Source organism: Martes martes (genome assembly GCF_963455335.1).
Source record: "Martes martes genome assembly, chromosome: 3".
Lineage (NCBI taxonomy): Eukaryota > Metazoa > Chordata > Mammalia > Carnivora > Mustelidae > Martes > Martes martes.
In genome coordinates this window covers 133,063,848-133,082,667 of record NC_137890.1, presented here as the reverse complement: position 1 = coordinate 133,082,667, position 18,820 = coordinate 133,063,848, and the positions used below count along the sequence as shown (strand labels likewise).

Here is an 18,820-nt window from a genome sequence, read left to right as displayed (position 1 = left end):
GCCTCTGCCTTCGGCTCGGGTCATGATCCCAGAGCCCTGGGGTCGAGCCCCTCGAGCAGCGCATTGGGCTCTCTGCTCAGCGGGGAGCCTGCTTCCCTTCCTCCTTCTCTTTGCCTGCTTCTCTGCCTACTTGTGATCTCTGTCTGTCAAATAAATAAATAAAATCTTAAAAAAAAAAAAAAAAAGAAAGTACCCAATGAGAGAAGGGTTATTCAGTAAACATTTTTTATATATATATTTAGGAAAACTTTTATCTTTACAGGTACTAGGAGAATACACCATAAGACAAATTTGTATTTATACAAAAGAGAATATTTAAATCGGGCACTAAGAAAACTTGATTATCCCACTATTTAATGCAAAAATGAAACGTTAATTATATAATAAAGGTAGCCTACATATAAAGAATTTAATAATCTTTTCTTCTCTGCCCATTTACAGGCAAAACAAACTGAGGGGAAGTGATTTATGGGAGATCATGCATTAGTGACAAAGCCAGACTAAATTCCCTGGTGTCTGGACTCCCGTGCTCTTTTAACTGAATTGAACTGCCTCCTCTCACACAGGAAAGCACCTGTGGCCCAACAAATGCCGTTATTTGGTTCGGCCCTAAGTTAATATTATGCAGGTGTTGGGGAGGAAGAGCACATTTATTATCTCAGAGAAATACTGGTAAATATCTAAAGAAAAACAAAGTAACTGTCTTACTGCCTTATCTGGTCAGACATATCAAATGTCTGTTCAATTACAAAATCGTGGAAACTGCCTTTAACAACATTTCTGTCTATACACATAACCGAAGTGTTTTATGTGTAAAATCTGGAGGTCTCTGATTTGGCCCCAAACTGAATCCATTATGTTTCAGTCACACTGAGATCAGTTTCTCCTAGTGCTAGCCTTAGCCAGATGGCTTTTGGTCGAACCTAAATAAAAGTCATGCCTGTGGAAAGGCAGTGGTCTGAGGGAGAGTCCCAGAAGAGAAAGGGGAGGTGACATTTGTTAAGCGATGAATTAAAATGTCAGATTCTGTGCTGTGAGATTTTATTTCTGTTATCTTTTTTAATGCAAGAAATATGTGGAAAATATATTGTTATTCACAGTTTATAAGAAATAAAACTTGAATTCTAGTCTGAGGTCATAAGTGTCAGAACTGGGATTTATCCAACCCCCAAATTATGTTATTTCTACTATGCCCAAGGACCCAACAATAGTTCTTTGTAAAGACAATAGATAATTGTGTAATATATTAACCCAAGTAAGTGTCAGGTAGTTAAAGTACCCTATTATTTTTTTTAAAGATTTTATTTATTTATTTGAGAGAGAGCATGAGAGGGTAGAAGGTCAGAGGGAGAAGCAGACTCCCTGTGGAGCTGGGAGCCCAATGTGAGACTCGATCCCAGGACTCCAGGATCGTGACCTGAGCTGAAGGCAGTCGCTTAACCAACTGAGCCACCCAGGTGCCCAAAGTACCCTATTATTGAAAGGAGTTAATGTTAAGTAGGTATTTAAATTAACTTGTTAATAAAATGACTTAATTATTATGGGCATACCCATTAGATTCCAAATCTTATTTCTGAGTCCAAGAATAAGAAACATTCCATAAGGATAAGCATAAAAATGTTTAACACAAAGCAACCTGTTAGGTAGTCACTTACAATAACGTGGATTAGTTGAACTGTGTAGCATATGGGGCTAAACAAGGCAAAGTCACAGGCATGTTCTCCTTCTGAGCAAGGAACCATCACTGCAGCTCATGCCCACACACTGCTCCTTGAGCAAGTCCAGCCAGATCACATATATAAATGTTCACTTACAAGCTGAGCTAAATAAAGAAACCACATCACCACTGCTCAATTATAATTCAAAAGACTTTCTCACTTAGGTGGGTGAGCAGCAGTAACAGTGTAATAGTAGGACTACTGATAAAATTCGTTAACTATATGAATTTTTGCACATGTAATATGGTCTGAATCCAAAACACAATGTTAAAGAAAAGAATGGACATATTGGATTTTTAATCCATTCGGTAGATGAGAGGCAACATGTTCAGTATAGGAACTGATGTTTTTGTGAAAATGCACTTATTAGGAAAGTATTCAGTCATTAGCATGATTACTGAGGCTTACTAGATTAATTTGCACATGATTTGGACCTTGTTTATAGTTGTTGGAAAGTGTAGGTTTTTTCTTAACAATAATTGCCTTAATTTCCATAATTTAATACTCATATATTATCTATGTTTGATCAATCACGGAAGGCCACTTATGTACATTAAATGGCAGAGAGGGGTATAAGAAATATTGTGACCTTAATTCACCCTTTCCCTTCTTTATCTTAAATTTCAAAATAGATGACATACTTTCTCATGACCTTAATATGTATCAAATGGCAGTAACTGACCAGGATTTCTATTTGAAGTTTGTTGCAGAATTTGTTAGAATATGTATCTAAAACACAGAAGGATACATTCTTATCCCTTCTTCCTATGCAGCAAATATACATATTCTTAGAAAGCTTATAAATTTGTTAAAGCATCCACTTGCATTTGCTAGTAATTCCAATAATGCCGATGATTAATTCATTCTCCGATATTTTGGAATATGGGAAACCCCAAGATTATAGTTGTGTTTTTAGTATCTGTTTGAAAAACTACATGTTGGGTCTTGATTTCCGGATCCCAGGAGTCCACAGTCCATGTTAGGGGAACCTCAGCTCACGGACATCAAGTTACTTCCAGGTCTCAAGGCTTCAGGGTTATGTCAGGACTGGGCCAGACCTCAGGAAACCTCCTGTGATTTGAAGGGTTGCTGAATCCCTTCCCAGTTTTAAGCGGTCCTGGAAGCTTCTTGGAGGAGGACTGGTTGGCATGGGGCCTGTTTGCTTGAGAGTTGTCATTCCATCTGGGCTTGAGTGCCTGCTGGGCTGGGGAGTGTGTTGAATCATCAGAACCAAAGCCCTTAAGTTACTGCACTTCCCACAGGGGCATAAGATCTGACAAGTCTCCTCAGTGTTTTTCAAGTTGCTCCAAATGATGTCTGTTGAATAAGGCTTTCTGTTCTGCAAAATGCCAATAGTAGCCTAGAATCCTTCTAACCTTAAACCTTCCAAGCTAAGTCCTGCGGTATGCTACACCCAGAGTAGTTTTTCTGCCTGTCCTTTAGTACTAGGGATTAAGACAGACAGCAGTCATTAAGACAGATATGGTTTCAAATTCCAGCTTCTACTCACACCCCAGCAATGAGAACTTAACAAGCTGCCTTACATGCTCAAACCTCAATTTCCCCCATTTTAAAATGAGAGTAAATGCCCATGTCTCACAGAATATGGAGAAACAGCAAATGACAAGATATATGTAAACACATAGAAACCACTCAGCACTAGTATTAAGTAGCTGTTACTATTACTGATATTGACATTTTTGCATAAGAGAGGCTTATTTTATTCATCTTTAGTGATTTGAATACATTTTGGAATGAGTCAAATGTTTTTAATATTCTTAATAATGTGTTGTTTATGTAGATGTTTGGGATTTTAATGACAACCTTACTGTGAGTTAAAATTGAATCCATTATTCTAATTTCTTCTAGTCTGTGTATTATTAGAGAAATATATCCTACAATCCTACAGGTCTCATCTCCAGATATCAAAATCTATCTGAGATAAGGAGAATTAACTCAATATTTTGAAGTTCCTTCTGACTTTATATCAAACACTGATAAATGAGAAAACAACATGGAGAGATTATTTTTTATTAAGGTTTTCTGTAAGGTCCTACTGAAATAATTGCATGTGTTCACATTTTTTAATATACAAATATATGTCAATATATAGTTGATATATATAGTTGACAATAATTGTCAACTCTAAAAAATAATAGCTTGTAAGTCCCATCTTGAGCAAATACAAAGCTGAATTTTCCTTTTTTCTTAAATTGTCTTAGATGATGGAAGAATCTGGAATGTGCACAGTGCCTGGTGGTTTGGCCAGAGTGAAGAAACAATTTGAGAAGGATAAATTTGCTTCTTCTTGTAATACCTTGTCTCAGTACCAATACCAGCACCACAACAGATCTGAGCAGGTAATGTGACTGCAGCTAAATGGATAAATCACATACAGTCTAAGTGTTCTCATTCCCGTGCCAAAGCAGAAAGACCCCTGTTCGCTGGGACATTTATTTTCATTCCTCATTAACAAATATTGTAATTTTAAGATGCTTTAGAAAATAATCTTTAAAGCATATCAATGTATTGATTTGCTTACTTGGAGCATTTTGTCATATTTCTAGGAAACCATGCTGGAATATTTTTCTTCTCCACTTCTCATGTTTCAAACGTAAATGAAAATTAAATAGCCTGGGTTAGTCAACAGGTAAATAGAAATGTTGAAGGCCACATTTATATTGAGCCTCTGCTTCTAGGTTGTAATTCATGATAAACTATCTGCTGGTTGTTTGCATAGATTAAATGTGAAGCATTATTTAGCTGATCGTTGTGGTTAGTTTTCTGTTTTCCTTAAAGTCATCAAAAATTGAGTAGTAGAACCCAGATGTTACATAAAACTGCATAATGCAACTACTATATTTTATCTTATATAAAAGATATTCCCCCCATTTCATTCCTCCATTATCATAGATCACCAAATATTGTCATGGGTTATAATGATTTTTGAATGTGAGAATCTCAGTAATAAAACCCATTAGACTGAGCTCGGCACTTTGAAAAATAGTAATTGCACTGTAAACAGCTGTATTTAGGTCCATGTTTCCCATGAGGAGGAGAGTAACTGGGGTACTTCTAAAATTTTGTAGTGGAAGATAAAAGGTGGGTTTTTGTTCATTTGGTTTTTGTTTTAAGAAAAATCTTTAGGATATTTGGAGTTACCTATGTTTTTAAAATTAAGGCAATTGTATGGTATAGTATGGGTGGGGAAGGGAGGGGGAGAATATATCAGATAGAACGATTAAAAATCTGATATGTGAAATAGTATTTCTTTTCTTTTTCTGGCTTTGAGAAATTAAAATAGCACAATATAAATAGCTCAATGAATTTAGGGGAAGATTTAACTTTGCCTAAAGGAAACAAAATGTAAATAAGAAATTAAGACTAGATATATTTGTGGTCTAATATATAGCTGTTGCAGCAACATGGGAGTCTATAAGTGAGTCAGTTGTATGTTTGCTTGAAACTGATCAACAATACAAAATGTTGGTTATCATTAATAACTTAAGTAACAAATTCCAGATGGAAATCTGTGTATGGACAGATCCTTTGTTTTGTGAGGAAACATTGTGAAAGAGTGTAAGAGCTATGGGACTTGTAGATCTGACTTTAGAGCCCCCCCCACCCCCCCACCTACCAGCTGAGTGACGCTAACACAAGGACACCTTCACCGTCATGGCCTTGGGGAGTCCCTCAGGGCCACATTCTCAGAGGCAGCACTTAGCTTAATGTTTTGCTATCATCATCTTGAAATTCTTAATACTTTTAGAAAAAGGGACCTGGGCCTGGCATTCTCATTTTGCTCCAGGTCTGGAAAATTATGTAGTCAGTGCCACATAGACCAAATTCATCACCCCTCAACTCTCTGTTTCTGATTCAGATGGGGTATCTGATGAAAGATTTGTTCATGTCATGTGGAGGTCTCATATGACAAAGAGCAGTTTCCATAAAGTATTTCATTATCCATGAAACCTGAAGTCAGTTAGGACTCCTTAATATTGCAAGAGAGAGAAAGCCCAACCAACAGTGGCTTAAGCCAAATGGAACATTATAGATTCACAAACATGCAGTCTTGTGGAAGGGAGATGTGGTATCCGCTCCAGTGGTATATTGGAGCAGCTGGCTTGTACCAAGCCTGTGGTTTTTAAGTGTTTAGGAATGTTGCAAACCAGATAATGTCATGTTAATAGCTTGAAATCCACCACAGCCGAATATTTGAAATAGAGAAATTGGCAAATACAACCAATCAGGGATATTCTTTCTTTCTCTCTTTCTTTCTTCCTTTCCTTCTCTCCTTTTTAATCTCTTTTTTTCCTTGAGAACCCATTGTTAAATGTGTATTTCCTTACTATTAATGTACGGTCTCAACAATGTCCCTAGCATAGTAGTTAAGAGCATAGAAACTGGAGCCAGATTACTTGCATCCAAATCCATACTCCTTCATCTATTGTGTGACATTAGGCAAGTTCCTTAGCTTATGTGTGCCTCAGTTTCCTCAATTATAAAGTCAAGATTGTAATAGTACCTACCTCATAAGTTTGTTAAGAGGATTAAATGGATTATATTTATAAAGTGCTTAAGGCTATGCCGGGCCCATTGTAAGCATAACACAGTGTGTATTAAAAAATAATAATAAAGGGCACCTGGGTGGCTCAGTGGGTTAAGCCTCTGCCTTCAGCTCAGGTCATGATCCCAGGGTCCTGGGATCGAGCCCCGCATCAGGCTCTCTGTTCATCGGGGAACCTGCTTCCCCGCCCCGCTCTCTCTCTGCCTGCCTCTCTGCCTACTTGTGATCTCTGTCTGTCAAATAAATAAATAAAATCTTAAAAAAAAAGAATATTAAATAATAATAATAATAAATAATAATAAATATCACCTTCAACATATTTCTTTTCTTTTCTTTCTTTCTATTTTTTTTTTTTTCTTAACCTCACTTCTTCTGGGCTGGTCCCATTCTCACCCAGGTTTCCCCCCAGATAGTAGTAAAAAAGATGCAGAGAAAAAGTGAGATCTTTCTCCCAGAAGTTTCGGGACCAAGCCTTACTGCATCTAACGGACTCTAAATGGAACACTCACGTTCTTCCTAGAGCTAATTGCTACAGCTGGGGGACACTGATTGGCTGAAGCCTCTGTACCTGTTGACCTAAGGGGAACTTCTCGGCACTCAGTTATCAAGGGAGAATAAATGGATACTGGGGAAAAGCACAACCCACAGCAGCAACATATAAATGGTACACACACACACATACACACACACACACACACACACTCCTACTATAAGCTCCTTGCGAATGGAATCTATTATCATAAGCGGTAGTCCCTACTCTGGAACATGAAATATTAATGCATACGAGTGTAATAAATAAAACCATGCACTAGAAGTCTGAATATCTGCAGGCCTCTGGGCAAACAGTGACCTCTCTGAACTTCAGGTTCATTATCTACTTATAGACATGCTAATAATACGCAAAAATTCCATGGGGAACCACTAAGCCTTGGTCGTGATGCCATGTAATATAAATAATATATAAAGGAAACATGTTAGAACAAACTAGTAAATATCTTTTATTGAACTGTATGCTAAGTCTGTGGGAAGATGAAAGAAAAAAAGTCATCTGTACCTTGGAAAATGAAATGACTAATTTATAATCGTTACTACAAATTTGAGACACACATCAAATTTGATTATAGAGGGGAAAACGTAGAAAATCATGTCTTAGATATTCACTTAAACTTTTACAGCTATCTAATGCATTCTAAAAATTGCTTCTCTTATCAGCGGGGATTGAGGATGTTTACAGGTAAACGCAGATAGTTAATTCTGTCTTCCTGAAGATGTTGTCCACGCAGATGGTATTTTCAGTCTGCTTGTTGAAAGTACTTGAGATTTACCTCTCTGCTAAGTCTGCCCCTGGCCAAAAAAAAAAAAAAAAAAAATTGTTAACATATAAAAACTAATACTAATTTGAATATCAAATTTAATTAGAGTTAAGAATGAACATTTGTTTTGAATTTCTGACAATATTTGATGTCACAATTAGTAATAATCTTACAAGGTGTAATAATTCAATCTGCCTCTCTCCTTTCTAATATACTAAAGTCAGATGTTTCAGGGTAATTAGCTATTTGGTAGTCGTTTGGGAGATGAACAACAGGGCTAGACAAGTTTTGGAAATTAAGCTATCTCTCAGGTTAAAGATCCCTCTGTCTGCTGATTGATCAGACTATTTTACCAAACTGCCTTTTACTCAAAAAGGGATTCTGAAATAGAAAAAAAAGAGGGGGGGAGGTATAAAATATAGGAACTTCATTTATGCCGTCTGGGATAATGTCCTATTTATATATTCTAGACTTGTCATGCTTCATGGTTCTGCCTGTTTCAGTAAGCAGCATCACCACTGCTAGCCTGTGGAGAATCCTTATGTAAATTAGAAAAAGCGGCCACTCTGGACCATCAGAGCCACTGGGTGAGGGAGGCGTGGGGAGAGGGTTCAGCTTCTTAAAAGAATGTGTTGAGAAAGTGTTATTTAATCTTTTCCCGAATTCTTAAAAGGGTGCCTTGAAATACGCTGCAGTAAGTATTAGAATGCATGTGTTACTGATGTGAAACGGCCATCATCTCTTTTCTGAGTTCGTTTTTACTTGCCTATACTAAGGTTTCTGCGTTTTCAAGACTTTCCTTTCCTTCTTTTTTCTTTGTTAACAGCCTTATTGAGATAGAAGTTGCGTACCGTAAAAGCCACCCACCTTAAGCGTACAATTCGGTGGCTTTGTAGTGTCTTTACAAAGTCGTATGGTGTCACTCCTATCCAATTTTACGACATTCCCTCTCACCCCCAAGATAAACCTTGGACTCATTAGCAGTCTCAAACATTCCTTTTTGTGCCACAGCTTCACACTCAGAAGTGTGAAAAGTGAGAAGACCCTCATCTTCTCATAGGAATGTCTTTGTTTTCTTTCCCCCCGTACTTACAACGTCCTGGGTAGCTCTTTGCTTATTAATTTTGGAGTCCTGGATGCCTGTACTCTTCTGAAGTTGCTTGGTTTGGTTTGGTGTTTTCTTTTCTAAGTGGCTTAAGTAGGAAGGAGCAGATGGAGCCCCCCAAATTTTGGAAGTAATCAGTGCAACACAGCACTTAGGCAACTGCTTTTATGTGAAAATGGCTGCAGCGAATCCATGTCAAGAATGTGAGGTCTTCCTGACCGCTCCCGCAGCCACCCCTTACGTGGACCATGAGGAAGCTGCAAACCAGGATGCATCTTTCTGTATATATCTGCTGTCTGAAAAACCCGAATGCAAACATTAGCACTCTGTAAAATTACGTGGATTTGAAACAATCCCTAGACAATTTTAGGTTGATAGAAAACATTTCTGACAGCTTGTGACAGATATAATCTGACATCTGTGTGTTTTAGACTCTTTAAAGGTGACCCATAATTATTTTCTAGCAGACTAAACATTTTTCATCAGAGAAATGTCCACATCGCAAGGCATTTCTCATGTAAGTGCTTTAAACCTACCTTTAGCTTTCTGCCGTGTACGTAATTCTTCAAGGTCGTAGATTTCTATTGACAGCCCCAACCTGACCTAGATCTCTATCAACGGATAAGTTTGTGATCAAAAGTGTGCCTCATATTGTATTTTAATTGTGTATGCTATTTTTGAATAGTATTTTTTAATGACTCTTACAACTTAAAGTAACATCATGCAAACAGGAATCCAGAGTGATGGTCAGGTCCGCTGGCTCCAAAGCCAGACAGCCCAGGTTAGAATCCTCTGTGTTAGCCACCTGATCTCTGTAAAATGAGGATGAAGTAACGGGTGTGTTTTAAGAATAGAATAAGGTGCTCCATGTAAAGTTGTTAGTAAAATGTCTGGCATATATGAATTGTTCAATAAACACCAGCTATTATCATCAGCAATATTTCCGCTAAAGCTAAGAGAGCATAATCAGGTGGTAATTATTCTCGAAGGAAAATATGATTCATAAACATTTTATGTATATGTAAAAAGACAAAGAAGGATAACATTGCTCTATGCCTCACAACTCACACACTTCAATTTTTTTTTTTCCTAGTTCTTTGGCCCTTGGAGACAGAATCATTTCCTAGGAGCTCATTAAGTAATTAAAGATTAGTTTAAAATTAACATCTCTCTGAATGCTTTGGGCATCTGTTGTTCTGAAGTAGTCAGTAACTTTAGTGCATATTTAAAAAATTATAATAACAGGTCTCCTTCTGAGGAAAAAGTGCTTAACCCCCCACTCTAGGCAATGACAAGATGAGGGAGATCTCTGGGAAAGCCAAAGAGGGGAATATGTATAGGACATACTTTGCACAGGTACACTGCCGCCCTGGGATGCCGTTATGAGTAAAAGCACGTTTTTTCAAGTGGGAGCAAATGAATAACATAGCATTTGCTTTTTTTTTTTTTTTTTTTTTTTTTTTTTTTTTTAAAGATTTTATTTATTTGACAGAGATCACAAGTAGGCAGAGAGGCAAGCAGAGAGAGAAGGGAGGAAGCAGGCTCCCCATTGAGCAGAGAGCCCGATGTGGGACTCGATCCCAGGACCCTGAGATCATGACCTGAGCCGAAGGCAGTGGCTTAACCCACTGAGCCACCCAGGTGCCCTTTTTTTTTTTTTTTTTTTTTTTTTTTTTTAAAGATTTTATTTATTTGACAGAGATCACAAGTAGGCAGAGAGGCAAGCAGAGAGAGAAGGGAGGAAGCATTTGCTTTTGAAGACTGCTTTATTCACTGCTTTATTGTGACATGATGTACTGAGAGGAGAATATAATTAATATATGAATTGAATCAGGCAAGGAAGAAAAAAGCCTACCCTGCTTGAATAAATGAGGAAAAGAGAAAGAGTTGAGGCAGTGTTGATTTTTTCCATCTCTGCAAGTCCTGTAGCCTCTCAGCTCATTTTAGTTGATATGTGGAAGGGAGAGGAAAACATTTGTAAGGGGTAGAACCTACCTTGTGACATTTTCTGGTTTGTGCCTCAAAACAATGAAGGTAAAATACATTCCTCCAATTGTCTGAATAAAATATAGTAAGTGCTTTTTTCAACATCAATGCTAATATGTACAAATACTAAGAAATAAGGGCCCCTATTTGCCAGAGAACCATTTTTTTCCTTGACACCAACCAGGCAATCAGTCTGACCTTTCTCCAGATAGACCGGTGAATACACATAAATTTCCCACTGGCCAAACCATTTAAACCATCTTCTACAACTCTTTCTCAGCACATATTGTGAGTGAGCTTTGGTACTGAAAAGAACACAATAAGATTAATTTTTGAATGCTGAGTCAGAATCAGAAGACCAAGGGTTTGCTAAATAAAGCAAGCAATAAAACAATGGCCTCAACCAACTGAGGTCTATAACCCACTAACAGCTAGGCCTGTACAAGCTGGTTTATGCAGAATTTGGTTCACTCGAGTTATTTATTAATCAAAACATCTCAGTTCCGGTACCGTACAGCAAACCAGCTTTGCCCTACACTAACAACTCGGTTTCCTTTTCAGTTCAACAAGAAATGCAGAACTTTGATCCAGTTGTGGGTTTGGAGATGCACACTTGATAAACTGAATTTTTCACCTCTACTTTTACATTCAAAACCATCTGTGTTATGTTCCTGATTGGACGTTTCATTACTGCTTTCCACACCTGTGCCCTGGTCACGGCTGCCTTGCCATCTTGCCACCGGTGACCTTGCCATTAACTCAATCTCCACCTGTCTATTCTCTTCCTATCCATGTCTACCTTCCTCTGGCTCTGTAGGTCTTGATGGAAGCCCTTACTTTTTTCTAGAGATATCAAATCGAAAAGAATTATATTTTGTAAAAATAATTCCTTGCTCAAGTTGCAAGGTAAATTAACCACAGTTACTACTACTCACACCAACTACAATGAAGACAAAGGCAAAAACACAAACTAAACTCTGTAAGAAGTTGTATTTCTCAGGACGAAAGAAAGAAAGGCTTTTCCTATGGGCCCCCCAAACCCTGATTCCATTATGGCCTGCAAGAGCCTAGCTCATCTGGAAGTGTGCCCCACCCTCCTTATGAAGCCCCTATTCCATGCTTCCACCCAAGGCTTCCTGTTTGGGGGTGCAGCAATGCAGTGGTGGGGGGTCTCCAATGAGTCCTCTGTCCACCAGTTTCTGCATCACCCCCAACCTGAAGCAGGACAGCTTTTCAGAGTCCTTGACTTGTCCCCTCCTACCTCTTTCTTCTCTGACCAGATAAGGATTTAGAATGAAACCATTCTCCCTGTGAGGCTGAGACACCGAGTCTCTGAGGGAGCTCAGGTCCCCTGAGTCACTTAGGTCCTCAGTAAGGTTAGACCCTTAAGTGTAAATTAATACACTGGAACTCCCCAGGCAGCTCAGGTCATTCTGATTAAGTTGTTCTGGCTTGCGGTCAGGGATGGGGGAATGGTACAGCTCTCCGGGTCTGTGGAGAGCCGAGAAAACAAAAGCATAAGGAAATCATGGTGAATATTATGAATGTCAGTCAGCCTAACAACCAGTTTACTGGTGCCCCCAAACCCTGTTAGCTCCTTTGTTAATTTCAGACACTCTCGAAATACTGTTATTTGCATATATACAGTTATATTCCAATATTAAAATTAAACTAAATAATGATATAAATGAACTAAGGGAAGATACATCAAAATTCTTAAGGAAAACCAATTAGAACAAAGATAAACTAAAAAGTGAATGAATTTATTAGTTTAGGCCACACTAATGTACCAATAATTAACTAAAACTGATATTTAACTTATTATTATTGTAATCTTTTATCAAAAAAGCTTTAATTTTATAGGATTATACAGTCTGTATGCCTAATGTCTCTTGAGTTTGTACCTTTGATATTTCTACACAGTTATTATTTTCTGAAAGACATGGGATTTAATTGCAAAGTGATCAACTTTATTAAATAACATAGTAAACCTGCTCATAGTCGTTTGGCTCTTCACATAACTAAAGCAATGTGTCCACTTCCCCCAAGACATGAGGTATGCCCATAAAGTACAATTAAGACTAATGTCTGTGATCTACCAACATCAACAGCATTACTTTGGAACCACACACTGTAACTCTCATCGCGGCTGTCCCCAGATGAAGTCGATGGTAATTACTAACTGCCTGCTGAGGTGTGACCATAAAGCCTTTGTCATGGTCCCTTTGCAACTTCCAATTTCAGCTACTTTCTGCAGAATCAGTTGGTATGTGAGTTCTCCTGCTAGTGCAGAGAGGGATTCACTCCTACCTCCCCTGGGCAGCACTGCAGGACAATCCAGTGCATCATTAAAAAGGGAAACTCATTCTAACCCCTGGCAAAATGTTTGCCTTGGTCCTTTGTGGAAACTCTGTCCTCTTGATGAAATAACGCAGTCCTTCCAGTGTGTGCAATCAGCCTGGCCTCCTTTCCTATGCCGTTAATAACTAAATGAGCTAATCTGCCTGGTGACTTGGAGGGGGGAGATATTATCCTACAAAGGGTGCCCTGGCACTATTTCTCAGGCTGTCAGAGCCCGGGGGTTAGTACAAAAACCCGCTAAGTAAGACTGAGTTGCAAGCACAGACACAAGTGCTTTCAAAAAATCCTGAACTGGTTGCTATTCTTTCTAAGATTCATCTTACTTGTGCTCCAAAATAGAATTTGTAGGAGCAATGTTTACCCCAATTATTGGAGTACCACTACCACAGCTTTTCTTCTTAATGGTATTGTGGGTTTCTATAAACCTATTTGTTCTTATAGAACCCATTTTCAATTTCATTTGCAGAAGACAAGTGCACTTACAGATACACCCTTCACTCCTTTCAAGGAAAATGAATTGGGATTGCTTTAGGGGAAAAAGAGTGGTATTGTTTGTTCTTATCTCAGGGCCCAGGGCTGTTGAGAGAGGGTCACCGGAACCCTTTCCCACAAAACACAACATCACCGCCTGTTCCCAGGGATCCCCCAAAAGTATCTGATGTTGATGAAGATGTAAAAGACAGACATTGGGACATGATGGAATTTTACGTCATCTTGTACTTAGAGGAGGTGGGAGCCGCGGAGGGAAAGCTGGAGGAAGGAATATGTTGATACAACCCCTCCTTCAATTTGAAGTCTCATATTAGTTTAAAAGTGGAAATGTGCTCTTTGTATAATTATACTTAATAGAATTCTCAAATATAGAAACAATACATTATACTAATTAAAGGTGCTTTATTTTTGAATTGTTAGAATGGCAAGCTGTGGGATTTTAAGTTCACAGACTTTGCTAGTTTTTGAGGAATAAGGAAAATTATAGCAAAAGAAACCTTAATGTAACAGAATCATTACGCTTATAGAATTTGTAGAAGGGGCAAAATGTTTTTTCCACAGTTAGTTTTATGAAAATGGGTGTTTTCTGTAAGCACTCGACATAAGAATATTAGCTCTTTCTACTTCTTCTGGATCTAGTATTTCTCTAAATAAACCCATCCTCATGGGTCTTGAAAATGATTAGATCGAGATACGTTTGTCTATTCTTTTGCATGTTCATTGATTAGTTTGCATAATTACAAGCAAATTAGCATACTCCCCTCCCCACCCCACCCCCAACAACCTGGGAAAAAACAAGGCCTAAGAAAAGGAAGAGATGTTAAAACATTCTGTCTTCAGAACCATTCTATTGCAGAGATAACTGTTTGGGATATTGCTTGGGAAATTTATTTTTTGCAGTTTCTATGCAGATCTCAGGATCACGGCACAGGGAATAAGATCACATTTCTTCCAACAGCCTTGTTCTTTATCCCTCTCTGTCCAGAGTCATCTACCATGGAAAGGAGCAAGTTATTATCTCTGTAGGAACCAGCTGAGGCTACTTCATTTCCTACCCCATCAGGACAAAACACATTGTAGACCAGCCACCAAATTGATACCAACAGGGGGAGCCAAGTGCTCAATCTATCTTCCTTCCCCCTGGGGAAATACCAAGAGTGCTAAAGACATCATCCTGCATTTGAAATTTGTTTCTGTCTTCAGAGTACAAATCACAAAAATGTAATACTAGAATTCATATCACATGGTGTTCAGACACATTTTGGGGAGATCTGGGGGAACTTTGATGAAGTCAGCCCTTTAGGTTGGGGTTCAGTTTGTGAGCCTTTTATCATAAATATTTTGTGCCATAATTCTACAAATATCAACAGCTCCCCCCAATTCTATTGTCTTTTTTTTCTTATAGAGGATTAAAAAAGGAATTTTCCTTTTTTCCGCTCAACTCCTTTTCCTTCATGCTCTTATTTTTCTAGACCTTTTCCATTACTAGAGGGAATTATGATAATGACAAAGTATACCATCAAGTCTGGGTATAGAAAGCAGACAAAGAAAAGAAGCAATAATTTTCGGGGAGGAAGGAGTGTGAAAAAACTATGCATGAGAGAATTACAGACACATACAGATCTACGTTTTCTATATCAGAACCAAATGCAAATATGTTTGTGTGCGTGTGTGTATTGTTGTTGTTGTTTTTCAAAATGTGACGTTGCTGTGAACACTTGGCTGCCACAAGGCAGTTATCCCTGTGGTAACTTTTCTCTACACCTCCTGCTTAAAACCTAAAAAGTAAGAAGGATCGTGAGGCCCCGCATTCATGGTTCGTATTTGTCCTGAAAATCAAAATCAAGCGAGCTTTGACCCTTCCTTCTGCTCCACGGGAGGTTTCTGTCCTCCCTGAGCTCGCCTTAGGACACCTATGTTACCGTTTGACAGGTGTACCGCCCCAGTCAAATGCAAATATGTTGATTTCTTCCTATAAAAACAGTGGTGAGACAGAGAGTATCTTTTCACACAAAATGCAAGTTGAATCATTTAATAATCATGGGCTCTGTGTTTGACACTTAGGTTCAATATAATCTCTCTTCTTATAATCTTAAGATAGGAGATCAAGTATTTCTCTGAATATTTGAAGTAAGTTGTAAAGACCTATCATTCCTTTTTATCAATGCCTGTTTGAATCTCATCTGCTCTGATCCATCCTTAAAAAACAAACCTGATCTTCAGTTATGAGCCTCCAGCAGGTGGATAGGTTTTCTGTCGTTTATAGTGCACCAGTATTTATTAGCTTAATTGGGAGGACTTCTATTACAGATCAGAGAGTATGTCCTTAAATGTTATCTGATTTTTTTTTATAAGTCTGTAGGAGTTAAATGGCTCAATTTTTGTTGATATTTTTTCTTATGTAAAATGAAACTACATAAGCACATACTTAAAGCAAATAGTCCTTGGTCCTTTTTAGTAAGAACCTCTTTTCAATTTTGAGACCTCTTAAACTTCTGGCATTGATTTTTGTATTTGTCAAACCTTTGCATTGATGACCAATATTAAATTGATAGAAAAGATGTTTCACTGAATCACCAGCCTTAAAAGAAAGAAAAAAAAATGTGTAGTTACCTGGTATAGTAGTGAAAAAGATATTGTAGTGAAAGACCCAGTGATTTTTCAAGAGTTAAGACACAATACAAATTAGTGTACATGATTATTAATTTTTGGGTTCTTTGAAGGCCTCTCAGAATTGTGCTGTTCTTCAGGATATTTAATTGGCTGAGGATAATGTCTTTCCTTTTCTCTTGTCTCTACCTTAAACACACTCTAAGCACATAATAAGTGCACATAGAATATGTCATTTACTGCCTTTAGGTGTTAAAAACATTGGTTCAAAATAGCTGGCTGATGGAATTCTTATGAAAACGTTATATTCATGGTGTATGTTTGGTGTTTTTAAAATTTGTGTATCATTTTTCCTTCAGTCCCTTTTATGTATCATCAGCACGTAGATTTTAAGAACAGTAGAGTTCTAAGGAAATGAGGTTTTATACAAGTGTGAAGAGCCTTGTACATTTCCTGACACGTACAACACTCAATCCATGGTAGCGCCTCATCTCTATCTCCTTCAGTGCTTCCCCACTTTCTGTTGCAGCAGATTACAAATGAGGATTCTAAGTGAGGCTGAAATTAGTTGTAACTTATTTACCTGATTTCTCACTTGAATTGATGACAAACTCCAGCTATAATCTAATATCCCTGTCTGCCACTTCAATCTCTTTTCATTCCCCTTGTTGCTAGTAGATACATTCACCAGTGAAACTGCAATTAGTTACCCTTTTATTTTCCCCCATTTGTCCTTATTTTGAAGAAAACCCAAGTGATCAGAATAATTCATTTGTAGCCATAATTGATAATTACACTGCCTTGTTTGCACAGATAATCTTGAAATGGTTGCATCAGAGCCAAATCCATTTTATTGTGTTTCTTCCCTCTGTTTGGATTTTATATAAAGATTTAAAATGTCATTCCTCCCAGTGAACAAGACTGATGCTCACAGAGACACAGAGGGATAGTAAAAGGAGGAGGAAAGTTTGTATAATAGGAGCTCTTTCCAACCTCTTGGCAGGCCAATTGTACTATCTCTAAGTCTTCCTACCTGTCCTTGTAGTATCACATGGAACATAAATTGCCAAGAAATAGGCCCAAATCAATTCCATTATAAGACATGAATAGTCTTTCCTACTATGTTATCTGTTGTCAAAAATAAACACCTTTACTTACGTTTTTAGCTGGTTTCCGTTTGGTTAAGAAGACCTCAGTGTTCATGAATTACACTATTGTAACAAGGGTAATAGCCACTTTTCACTCTTTTTGACATTCAAAACTCCTTCTTTACTTGGGAATGCCTCTTACCAATGAGGCAGAACCAGCCTCCATGAGGAGAAGCTGCAAATACCACACACTTACTCTCCTAGGCTTCCTGGCAACTAGGACTCAGATGTATGAGCTAGATTGTACCCATCAGATACCCCCAAATCAGACTTCGCATAAAGAAATGATGAAATGACATGAGAAGCAGGGACTATGTGGAATTAATCTTAATTATGGCTGGTGGCAAGAGATAAGCAACATCCAATCTCAAGAAGTAACTATCCTAGAAGCAACATCCATTACGTAGTTTTGATAACTTCGGCAATGAATGTGTCTGGTGTCCAGTGACAACAGCATGGGTGCGTTCACCAGACGGCTCTGCAGCATTATTCAGCTCTGTTACTGACTACAAAACCTCCAGGTCTTGTTTTCTGAAATCTGGAGATTCCATGAATTCCACTCCCCACCTCTGCCACTCAGTTTCTCTTTAACAAATTGTCTTTCCTGTTTAAATCGCTCAGATTCTGATGTTTGAAACTGGGAATTGTGACTGGATAAAAAAATAGATAGATAATACATAAATCTTAACATTCTTAATTTATTGTCTAAATGATAGTCATACAGTAGGATCTTTAGGAAAGAGCAAGCGTGAGAAGAAACGCATAATTGTGGATTAAATCACTGTGAACTGACTGTTCACTAGGTATGAGTTCATGAAAGTTGGACTGAATAGGTGATCACAAAGCCACACTCTGGCCATGTCTCTGTAAAGTCTTTCCACGTCCTAGCAGCCAGAATGATTTGAAGAGTCCTAATGTGCACAGGCAGCTTTTTGCTTCTCTCTCTTTGAATAAACCCCCCAAATCCACTACTTCTCTGGTGGGAAAAAAAAATGTATATATTAGAACTTGTTTCTTCTTTAGTTTCTGGGCTTAGTTCTATAATGAAAAATTCATGGTAAATTTCAATAGTAAAATTCATAGACAGAGCCATAGATAAAATACTTTCATCCCATCTTTTTTTTTTTTTTGCCTAGCTTACCTTGTAAATAGCTGACACAAAGTAAGTGTGCAATGGATATCTGTTACATAAAGATAGCAAACACTGGGGCACCTGGCTGGCTCAGTGGGTTAAAGCCTCTGCCTTCAGCTCAGGTCATGATCCCAGGGTCCTGGGATCAAGCTCCGCATCTGGCTCTCTGCTCAGCAGGGGGCCTGCTTCCTCCTCTCTCTGTCTGCCTCTCTGCCTACTTGTGATCTCTGGCTGTCAAATAAATAAATAAAATCTTAAAAAAAAAAAAAAGATAGCAAACACTAATGTAACACTTATGAGCCAGGTGTTCACTTATATTAACTTACTTCATCCTCATAATAACCTTCTGACATAGGCACTATTATTATTCCTTGATTAATCCTTTTTA

General features: G+C 38.0%; 1 protein-coding gene across 2 annotated transcripts in view; it reads left to right on the top strand.

Moving 5' to 3' along the window:
- The window catches only part of XIRP2 (xin actin binding repeat containing 2), a 74,764-nt gene that overhangs the window by 25,506 nt on the left and 30,438 nt on the right, over positions 1 to 18,820 (top strand). For both annotated transcript variants that reach the window (XM_080799080.1, XM_080799081.1), the window contains one exon: positions 3,941 to 4,078. In XM_080799080.1, the coding sequence (XP_080655206.1) occupies positions 3,941 to 4,078 (138 nt within the window). The remainder of the gene's footprint in view (positions 1 to 3,940; positions 4,079 to 18,820) is intronic.